Below are 12010 nucleotides of genomic sequence, written 5' to 3'. Positions count from 1 at the left end.
CTACAATACTAGAATACATATATATTTTTTAACCTTGTTTCCTGAAGTTCTGTCACAAATTACGCAACCGGTTTGTTTGGGAATCTTCCCCACCCTCCCGTTGAAATTTCCGATGTAATTATCGGTGCGGAAATATTGCAGCGCGAGCAAAGAGGACGTAACTTCCTTCCCCTGCGCACGAAAGAAAGCCTTACCGGCTCAGAAAAGTTACGTTCGAAGCTAAAGAAAAGGTAGCAATATATACCCTAATATAAACGCCCGCCACCCACGATAGCATTCTTATCGTCCATCGCTTGTTCGAACAGGCGAAGGAAGATGCGACTTGTGAAAGACGCAGCCGGAGCCGAGGGAAACGACATACCTGCAGACGCTGTGACCAGGAGACCCGCATCTTACGCGGTCATGCCAGGTCGCGTGACGTCACGAGTCACGTGACGCAGATACAGACTTGCGAGGAGCGAGGAGCAGCCGACAGCAATTGCCCGTCAGTTTATCAGTGCCGTGGGTGACGTACGGGTGCGTGGAGATCCGCGGATAAGTCACGTTTTGCCAGAACCAGCTGAGAGGTGCTGCACGAATCGTTGGACTATGATATTTGTTGCGAAACACAGTGACTACTGAATCAGTGCTCCAAGTGGATATTTTCATCATAGTTTCTCCTCGCAGGACCTTTACAAAGTTCGGTTTAGTCTTGTGTGTTTGAAGAAAAAACTTTAAGATGTTTGGCAAAATACAATTTCTTTTCCGCTCCTGTAAGGTAAGTGAATTTGTATACCGAATTTGTAAATCGAAATCAAAGCGAAGTACCCCCTCCTCCTCACACACACACACATCACTTAAAAGCTCCAAAGTTAATATCATGTCATATATCAGTTTGAGTTTATCCGATTCTGAGAATTTACACTTGCTTGGTGACTTGTGACAACTTGGTTGTCTTTTCCCTTTGCTTTTAGGTAGACAACATCCTAATAATATTGTTTGCTTATAGCGCATCTTTCTATGATTTCAAATAGTTGAAAATAACATGGGCATTAACACACACAGAGATTGAGAGACGATCTAACCTCCGAAGGTTCTGAGTTCACAGTCGTCGTATTTGTTCTTTCATCTTTTGCATATAAACATCGCTCTTCCTCCTCATAGTCGCGGTCAAGGCAAAGATGTAACAAAGCGGCGTTTTTTATAAAGAAATCTGGTATGCGCAAAGTATGTCATCATACTTTGATGCTGGTGCTATTTTTGGATTATTATGACAATTTGTTCTTCAAATTGTTACGTTTGACCGTCGAACTCAGAATCTTACAGAGTTGTCAACTATCGTTAAATCTAACGAGTGATATAGTGAAATAACTTGAAGACTTACTTATTTACAATAACAGAATGCCGGTACGGGACACTAAGGATTATATACATATTAACCTTCACATATTTCTTCCACCTAAACTCATTGAATACATAGTAATATCATAATAAGAAAAAAACAGAAAAATAGGTAAACGACAAACTTACACAAAAGTAAATACCAAACGTATTAATGAAAAACAAAGTTTGACATTGGAACGAGAAGCTGCAAAGTTTAATCAGAGCGTATAGAAGAGGAAGTGTGCGCGCTTCGGTTTCTTCCCGTAAGCCAAGTGAATAGAGCGGTGCCCCACCGAAACACTGGCAGCACCTTCGCTTGCGACGAGCGTCTTCTGCTTGCAGTGCGGCCGCGCATTATGTAGAGCGTTGTGTTTTGTTGTGCTAGAATAGCATTGTGTACTTTTATTAATGACAACGTTGTTACGTTATTCAGTTTAGTGTCGTTAGATTTGTGATTGATCCGTTGTGACTAGTTTGTGTTGTGTTCAACGCATTATTATTGTGTTTGAGACAGCAGCGAGCGAAAACTACAAGATGCCTACGTGTTTCGTACCCGGCTGTAGATCTGGATATGACTCCTGCACAGGCAATATATAAAGGATCAGAAGCACATACAACTTTAATAAAATGGAATGCTGTCCTTAGAGATAATCGAAATTCCTTCGCTTCAGAAAAAAACGCTAGAGTCCTTAAGAGTGACTTTAGAAAGTACTTTAGAAGTGTCCGAATATTTGTGGAAGAACAATTACAAGTACGTTTTGACAGGAAAATTTAATCAAGATCCTCTAGAACGCCATTTTGGTATATTGCGGTCGTTCTCTTGTGATGATCATCCCTCCACTGTGGATTTTCTGCATTTACATATGCTGCAATCAATTTACGTACCAGCAAAACTTGCTTTATTTTCGGGCGGAAACTGTGAATACAGTGTCCTCTGACGTCTATTGTTAATGAAATGCGAACTCTGGCAAGAGCAACCGAAAATAAAAATCTTTCGGTGAAGAAGCAACCTGAAAATAAAATAAGGGAAAAAATTTCCATTGTTGAAGATGAAATTCAAATACCGGACAGGGAAAGCAACATACCGTACTTAAATGAACAAAGTGTTGGTAAAGAATACTTGGTGTATCATTTGGCAGGATACACAGTGCGGTATATTTCAAAAGTGACGGATTGTAAACTGTGTACAACTTTTCTGCACGGGGAACCAACTAACGTACCTGCCTCACTTACGCTAATCCAAGACCATAGGCGCCGACTCCATGGGGCTTAATTGTGCCCCATGAACTTAACTTTAAATTCACATTTGAAATGTTCTAGACCATCAACTTTGGGGGGGGGGGCTATGACCAGAGACAGCAAAACACATGACTTATATACTAAGTATGTAATTATGAGTATTGTTAAAATTGATATTTTTGAGAAATTCATGGGCTTTTATGAGATTCCGAACACTGAGGCCAAAACTTAAAAAAGGGAGAGTGATTCATTCATTAATTTATTTCAGTGATCAGAGCCCCCCCCCCCCCAATAATTTTGACAAGTCGGCGACCCTGTCCAAGACTATGGTTCGGGTGACGGCTGAAAATACCTTACCTATGCATCGAAAAGTGTTTATGATGTGCTGTTACGAGTGGAAGATGTTGTTGCAGAGAAATTATCATGTGCTAATAGTTTATGGGGGGATATATTTTTTGAGTGTTTGGACAATTTAAATATAATTGCTGTAAAAACTTCGCAATTAGGATGCTGTGAAGATCATGTGCTGCGTACGCTACCTAAACTCGTATTTCACTATCTGAAATGTCGATTTTTCTTCCGCACCAAGGAGATAAGAAAGGAATTAAGTGCCTCGAAGACAGCAAAATCATCTCCGAAATTCTTCAAACTATCCAGCTGCTGAGCTCTTCTCCAAACGTAAGTAACATGCATTTTTGTTTCTTATGTAGTTAGCTATGTAAGCAACGCGAGCATCTTCCGCGCAGTCTCAAACGTCACCACTGCCATCTAGGCGGTGGACCACTACAACTCAGGGAGTGCACACACTATTCCTTCTATACGCTCTGGTTTAATGAAAAGAAAAGCTTAAGTCTTTGTTTAAATTGGTTGATTTTTATTTATTTTACTTCGCCTTTCTGTCACTTTTGGCTATCGTTGAAAGTGAAAAAAGGACACTCACGAAGAAAACCCATGCGCAGGCCGGGATTCGAACCCAGAACCCCTGGCATCGTAGCGCTGTGCGCTAACCAATCCGCCACGAATGTCGGCGGTTTTTTTTTATTGAAAGTCCCCTTTATGTACAGATAGGGTAATCGGGAGTGGGCCTACAGTTTAAAGTGGGATCGAACCTGAGATTACTCGATTGCAAGGCGACGACGTGACCATTGCACCATCTTATAGGCCCTGAAAGAAAAGTGAAACAAACGTAGTTTTCATGAAAACTTTATTTTTGTTGCACAACAACGTCTGGGGATATAAGCTGAACCAATCGACACCAGTCACACCGAGAGTCTTACAAAAACTGAAACGTTTCTTAACTTTGACCTAACTTTTCAAAGTTGGTATCCCTGACATTGTTTTGCGCAATTTCAGCTGTAACGGCTGTGCAGGAATCACATGGCATTTTTTTCACTAGTCCTGTCTTTTTCTTGCGAGGAAACCGGAAAGTGGCCCGAGGGTGTATGAAGAATAAAGAGTGATCCCATCCATTCTGAACGCAAAGTAGGACATCGAGTCAAATCCTGGTTCAGTCACTGGTTGTGCGCTCGTAAATTGAAGCAGCCCTTGGACTGCATTGAATCGTAATTAGGCTAGTGAGGTAAGAAAACAGCTGTGTTTTGCACACGACGTGGAAATGAAATGTGCTTTTTTTTAAATGTCGTTCACTTCATTTCCGTAATGTGGTAGGAATGCTTTTGTGTAACGCTCGAATGAGGTTTGTGTTTTATTGCAGCAGCTGTGTTGTTTTTAGAAGTATCCGTGTCAGGTGGATGTTAGGTCCATAGCACGGAATTTAAACCACAAAAAGTGTGCTGCTATTATTGAGGATGTAACTCGAATTCATTTGTGCTTAACGAAACGATCACCATTATTTTTTAACAATCTGTAGATAGTTCCTCTTGTGGCTTTATTTCTAACATGGACTGAGCAACAACACCCAACTCGGTATCTCACCATCAGGCACAGGGTGAGTCATAATTATGTTAACACTTATAGCGATGAAGCATATGACGTTTAATATCTGCAAAGAACAGAAAGATGGTTACATGTGTGTTATACACTTGTTACCATGTTGTTCACATTCCATTGTGTTATCAGATATAGTGTACAGAGTGTGTCACACTTAAGGTCAAGAACCGCTACAGATAACAACAACAAATTACCAATTTAAGTGTTGACATAATTATGATTCACCCTGTATATTTCGGCGGGGCCCAAAGCAAATGTCTCGAAATAATAATAATAATGTTATTATAAAATAATAATACTAAATTAATTTTAAAAGTATGAACTAAAATATTATAATTAATTAAATACATATTTATTACATGAATTAGTAAGAAGACGGTATAAGAATAGTGATATAACAACACGTATTCATTATCTAGCTTGCGTGTAGTTAAGGTCGGCAAAATGTGTAAAATAAAATTTCCTTGCAAGGAAATTAATGTCAAATAGATAAAGAAATGAATATGTATTGAATATAAAAAAATGATGTTACATAATCCAGTTCACGAAAAGTAAAGTTCCTGGTAATATGTTATGCATGTTATTATAAATAGTAATAGATCTTATTTGGTAGTGTCATCCATATTGCTATGATCCCAATATAATCCTTGCGTTCCAATAAGTTCGGCGGAAATAAATAATCCTCGATTAAACAACAACCGTATTTTCATTATTTAATTATAGATATTTCATTAATTTGATTATTTAATTTTTGTACTTAATAAGTCTTTCGGGAGGGTTTCGGATCTCCTGGACCCGCCCTCCTGGATACGTCTTTGCTCACCACCTAGGTTTTCAAACTCGAGTACCAGCATGGTTATGGATGTTATTTGCGAGTGTCCCTTCATTCCTTTCATCGATCATTGCCGCGATTAGCCCAAAGTGGCAGAAAAATCGACATAAAATATCTGAGAAACAATATCCACCTAAAACACCTGAAAACAACTTATTTAGAAATAAACCAATAATCTGAGTTACCAAAACTAGTTCGATAACCACAAGCAACCCTTTCGCACATAATTTGAAGCTCGTGATAGCATTTTTAAAAATTCCAGCCTTGTGATTATCTACTGGGTATATAAATCAAATATTCACTGGATTAACTACTATGCTAAACCCTTTGGCTCGACTCCCGTTTGGCGAATTCACTCGCTTTTCATTTGATGATGTGTGATCAGTGTGTCGAGTCCCATCGTCGCTGTCTTCTCGCTTTCGAAGCGGAACTATTTCAAGGTGGACCGGAATGGTACTCACGATGCTGGCTCAACACCGAAACGTTGATCGAAATATTTTTTTTAACATAAGAAACATAATAGCTGCAAATTGGATTCATTTAATATGAGCAAAGTAGACCATTAAAATACTGTTTTACTCGTGCTTCAGGAATTCTTTATAACACCTTTCTCATTATGCTACCCGGTGCTGGATATTTAGTTTTTGTGGAGTTTACTAGCTGCTTAAACTGAAAGGAAAATGCACGAGCAGAAGAAAACATGCAGTTACCGACCTCTGACGTACCCACAAAAAATATGAACTTGTAAGGAACAACGGGAATTGCCTTTAGCTGATCTCCCCGCGACTGAGTATTCGATTCCATAGAAAGTGAGATAATGGGTTAATTGGTTAATTTCGTTTCTTCTTCCCCTTTTTAACAAGTTCCGCTTTTGTTGTGCAAACAGGCTGTAGCCAGGATTTAATTTCGGGGGGGCGGGAGGTCATCCCTTATCAGCAGAGACGTCGGCATAAATATTTGTAGAGGGGGCAGGCCATTGATAAAACTTGATTAGTAGAAATAATTATAATTATTATTACCACGGTTATAATTGTCATTTTACAATAATAACTATTATAAGTTATTAAAAATAAACCAATTTTAATCTAAATTTACTGTTATTGTTATTATAATTATATAAATGGAGGGACTTTGCTCCTCGATCCACCGTTTCAGTGAAATTATTTCTCTTACATTTTGTACAGTTAGTGTACTGGAATTCATAGTTATTGTATTTTATCAACTTTTACACATTCCGTTCAAAAAAGGACTAAAAGTTAGGGGCAAATTTCATATTGTGTGCTTTCTCACAAAGAAAACTATACATTTTGGAAACTGTGGATCCATTTATTCTTTGGATTAAATTGTAGAATATGAAAATATAAGTTGGTTGCTCTATTGTACACTAAACTTTTTTCGTTCTAATGTTTATTCTTGCTAAAGAAGTAAAATTAATTACCACTATGCATCATTTATAATAGATATTTGTAGGATTTCGGGGGCTTCAGCCCCCTTAGCCCTCCCCCTGGCTACGTGCCTGTGTACAAATGTAATATTTTAAAATTTTACGGAATGAAAAATTTTCCAATAAGTAATGCTCGAACTTAGAAGTAAAATAAAAAACTGTCTGTTAGTTCAATTGTTCTAACCTGTGCAATGGCATGGAATGCTTTCTAACTTGTTGGAAGATTAGCTTGGTTCAAAAAATTGAAATTAAGACATCGACGGACTGAGACAATTATATAAAATTATAGAAGCGCAAATGGCGTCTTAGAGAGTTTTCGACACCTGCAACCAGGAGTTAACCAGTTTATTCAGTTGCGCAACCACAAGGGGGTATTGCCCCCCAACCTTGGTCGGAAATGAGTTCTAGGGGGGCAAACATTGACGGCCCAGTGCACCTGCAAGGGGCAACCGCCCAGAACTTCAAATTTTATGCAAATAAAAGTACTTTTTGTAAACTTTTCTTGCTCGCACGCTCGCAATACCTCCTTTTCTTAGTGTTATCAAGTTGAGAACCGTAGCTAGGCGACGACGGGAGACGGCCGTGGGCGCCAAACGATCTAAATGAAAAAAAGTTGTAAAATTGATTGATTGATTTGCGTTTTTTTAAAGTCTACTTTATGCACAGAAAGGCTAATTGAGACTGGGCCAATAGCTTAAAGTGGGTTCCGAACCACTATGTGCCTCCACCGGGTATCGAACCTGTGACCCCTTGATCACAAGGCGACGATGTTACCACTACAGCATAGGGGAGGCACAAAAGTTGTAAATGATATAATGCCATGGCGATCCGTGAAATTATTTGCGCCATATTCAATTAATACCGATTTCAGCCTACAAAAAAATTGGTTCCAAAAATTTTCTTGCTCGCTTCGCTCCCAATTTCTGTTTGTTCGCTGTAATGCATTTTAAATCATCAGACAGAGAAATGAGACTTGTCTTAATTGATTTTGTTTTAAATGCATGAACAATTGTTTGGAAGAAAGTGAGCGTGCACATTTGAGAGACAATTTATGTAATTTTTGCTGTTGGTTCATTGTGAGATGGATGAATTGGTTGTGTAATGTATTTAAATAATATAACTTGTATATAATACAGCATGTATTAAATAAACTTTGAATAGGTACGTACACAATTTAGTGTCCATGCCACTCCACGTTGCATACATGTGAAACATATATCGTGCATGAAAGCTATGTTAATATAAAAAATAATTATATTTGGAATTAATTTATCAAGCATTTTCTGTCTTTCAAAAAGAGTTTGTGCTTGTATTCTGTTTTAATGTGAAATTGAACGAGTTAAGAAAATGATTCATATAAAGCAAATCCTTTAGCACAAACCTCTACCCCCTTTTTGCGTAATTTACGAGGATAATAACGTCTTTGATACCACCACTACTAATAGTAATAATAATGTTGGTCCTGGGTTCGAATCCCGGCTTGGGCATGGATGTCTGCAAGTATCCATTCATCATTTTCATCATGCCATCACTCATCCCCATCTTCGCAAATTAGCCAAAAGTGGCACAAGAACCGAAGTAAAATAAAGCAAATCAATAATAACAAAAACAACAACAATAATAATAACATTATTAGTAACATTATTGTTATTAACATTATTATTATTAAAATTATTGGTACGTTTATCCTGGTACTTACCTCCCGCCAGACAAAAATTCGTGGTTGCGCCTCTGGGTTTATTAGTGACGCGCATTTTCATCAGTACGTGAATTGTGCAGTTTCTTACTTAGAAAAATGTTTCATATTACCTTAGTTTCCTTATTTGCCAATTTGTTTACTTTAGTTCATTTGGTACAGCATCAAGCTTCAGTCTTTTTTGGAAAAGGTCTTCCATCAAAATAATATGAGGGATTATGTCGAAATAGTAAGGTTCGTGCAGCAGAGAACTTTTAGTGAAAGATCCCTCTTCATAAATCTATTCCTGCGATACCTTCTTTTATGTAATAAATAAATTATTAATATTGTTTGACAAGTTCCAGGAAGTCCGCCTCTCTGGGGAGTGGTTATCGTTTGAATTGTAGTTTTAAGTTCACTTTATGCACAGAAAGGCTAATCGGGACTGGACCTACAGTTTAAAGTGGGATCCGAACCACTATGTGCCTCTACCGGGTATCGAACCCAGGACCCCTTGATTACAAGGCGACGATGTAGCCACTACGCCATCGGGCAGGCCTCAGGAGTGGTTATCGTAGCGCACCACAATGCAAGGGTTTCTAGGTTCGAATCCTGGATAAGGCATGGACGTTTCATTATAAAGTGTTGTTAGACAAAGTCCATCTCAGATGATATTCATGACTAAAGTGGGACCCAAACCCATTGTACGATCGGCGTCAAGCGGAGGTTGAATCGGGGACATCTTGGTTGTTAGCCACAATGCTGTCGGGAACAAGACCACCCGCAGGATTTTTTTCTCGGCAGGAAAAGGGGGGGCAGTGCTTAAAGCGGGGGGAAAGGTGGAGTGATGTCTTTCACGGTACCTCTCGTCCTACAATTTCAAAATTTGAATTATTGTATTTGCCGGCGTATAAGACACATTTTTTGCTCACATTTGTGAGGAAAGAGCTATAGTACTGAATCTATAATTCATTTACAGTATTTCAAATATAAAGTAATATGTTAGTCCATTTTCAACAGCTAACTTACCTAATCTAACTAGGAAAGAATACATTTTAATCTTCTTCATCGCACACCGCAAGGAAGCAAGAAAGAAATCGTCTAACTCAGAACAGAAAAAAATCCAGAAATGAAGGTAATCAAAAACTTGAGTTTCGGCGTGAAAGACGCACCCCGTTTTTCAGACTTATTTTTAAAGGAAATGAGTGCGTCTTATACGCCGGCAAATATGGTAAATGAAGTCTTTCTATATACCTCAGGTAGGAGGGGGGGGGGAAGTGGCCCCCTCTGCGGTAGAGAACAGAGGGTTATATGAAGCGAAACAACATGTGATTACTTTACAACCTTCGGTAAATTGATGTGTATATTTGAAGCCAGAGCATTGTTTCGATTCCGAAGCAGTAGTTTAAAAATTAAAGTATTAATTGTGAGAAGATTATGGTTTTTCTTCCTTCCAAGATCAAACACCTTTCCAGCCTTGCTGTGAAGCCACGAGCGTTGCTTGGCGGATTTCCGAGCGAAAGTCCTGACCTTGTTACGCGGTCATTGTCATTGTAATTCCACGGCAGGCAAGAACAGAAAGTGAGGAGTTCCTGCCGCTCCTCTTTAGCTGCGATCGTTACGTAGAATTTCACAGTTCCGCGTCTTGCCGCCTCCCCCTGTGAGTAAATTAACCACAATTTTTCCACGGTCGCTTCTGTGAAAAGCGGCAGGCCCACTCGAATCGTGTCCAACGCGTTGGCAGGGAACGAGGGATTTCAACGCATAAATTGTGCAGGTGCTTTTTACCCTACCATTTTGTTTCCTTACTAGCACGGTCGGGAATAATTCCGTAAAAGCTTAACTTTGGTCAGTTGTTTGAACACTACTAGTAGTTCAAAATCCCAAAAGTCTCCGCTCCTACCCCCTAGTTTTTATTCCCAGAGTCCACCTTCCCCCAAAACCCAGAATCGCAGACTCTCAGTTCCTGACCTATATCTTCCACTTCTAGTTGCTGAAAATTTGTTATCACAACGTATCAACTCTGCTGCGTCTTTTCAAATCAAACTAAATACATTGGATCAAACTGTGTTTAAGAAATATCAAACAAATACATTTAGAACCAAACAAAATCATATCTTGTTGTTTCTTAAACATTGTGTGATACATTTATTACTTTGTTTTGAAAAGACACAAATGCATGTGTTCAAACAATGAGGTTAAAAAAAATAGCTACAAGAAGGTGAAACTTTTAAATATTGCTGGGTACAGTGAAAAATATGTTTCATGTGAAACTTATTTTTGAAAACCCGTAAAGTATGGATATGTGAAGAAAGATCCATATATATATATATATATATATATATATATATATATCACGTAACTACAACTTTCGTTATTAAGTAGGCTAACACAGCATTATATACGTATATAGGCCTAGGTTCTTCTTTGGTCTCATCGAAACTCAACTTTCAAATTCAACTGCTTTTGGAAAACCAGTGAGGGAATCATTGCCTCCGTTTTGTCACAGTTCACCAACTTGATGGTCCTGTTTGGTTACAAGTGTTTTTTTCACGAAATGGATAATTGGTGACTTGAAGGCACATTCTACATTTTTAAAACAGAACGGATCGTGTGTTCCACATTTTAAAATTCACTGGTATTGCACCTAGTTTTGGTGCTACAAAAACATGGTTAAAAAAAGGTTTTCTATTCTGGTCAGAATCTGTAAACGATATCGTTTGATTCCTATAATGCTTTTCGACTAGAAGTTTCAATTGCTGTATAATACAATAGCAAAGTTTCTTCAGTTTTGAATAAACGCCTGTTACTTTGGAAATTTCCAGTCCAGGTGTTGGGAAAATAGGTACTATTGGATAAAATGTATTATTAGGGCAAGGCATTTGATGATTTTGCATCTCTTAAGAAAAAGACTGAAAGATTGCTCGGATATGTATCATGAAATAGTTGGTTAAATTGGGCCTCGCATAGCCAAGTGGATTCCCGATGGGTGCCCCCAAAATTTCGGCGTTGGCCCAGCGTCGTGAGGATAGTTGAGAAGCTACTTGAGAAGAAGAAGTAGCGGGCCCGGGTCACGAAAAGCCAGAAAACAGCGGCGATGGGACCCGATGCGCTAACCACACGTCACCCATTGAAAAGCCGCTCTGGCAGACCCTGACTCTTCGAAGGCTGTTCCACCATGTAGCCAGGCATGACAAAAAATGAATAATATAAAACGAGAAGTCTTCACCTGCATGCACTGGGTGAATCAAACTTTTTGACTTGGGGATACCCACCCAGTGGCGTACTTGTGTTTTCATTTGTGGAGGTAAAGTTTTTAGAACATCGGTTCTAACCTATTTCATTAGATTTCACTATTTTGCACGTAATTTAGAAACACTTGGTATATTTATCTTCTAAGAAAACCCACAGAAAGAACTATCGAACTATAAACACCAGAAACTTGACCAAATTCCTGTTGTCAAGTTCAAACTTAATATCCATTTAATCTACCTACAAGTATCTTGTG

The 12010-nt window shown here is 38.7% G+C and overlaps 1 protein-coding gene across 1 annotated transcript in view; it reads left to right on the top strand.

Annotated features, from left to right (window-relative positions):
• Positions 1-502: 502 nt before the first annotated feature.
• The window catches only part of LOC146002609 (uncharacterized), a 105000-nt gene continuing 93492 nt past the window's right edge, over positions 503-12010 (top strand). The window contains exon 1 of the mRNA XM_083140574.1: positions 503-757. Coding sequence (XP_082996700.1) covers positions 719-757 — 39 coding nt within the window. The 5' untranslated portion in view covers positions 503-718. The remainder of the gene's footprint in view (positions 758-12010) is intronic.

This window comes from Lepisma saccharinum, chromosome 18, assembly GCF_977018435.1.
Source record: "Lepisma saccharinum chromosome 18, izLepSacc3.1, whole genome shotgun sequence".
NCBI lineage: Eukaryota > Metazoa > Arthropoda > Insecta > Zygentoma > Lepismatidae > Lepisma > Lepisma saccharinum.
The sequence above is the reverse complement of the archived record's forward strand: the minus strand, read 5'-3'. Positions and strand labels throughout refer to the sequence as shown.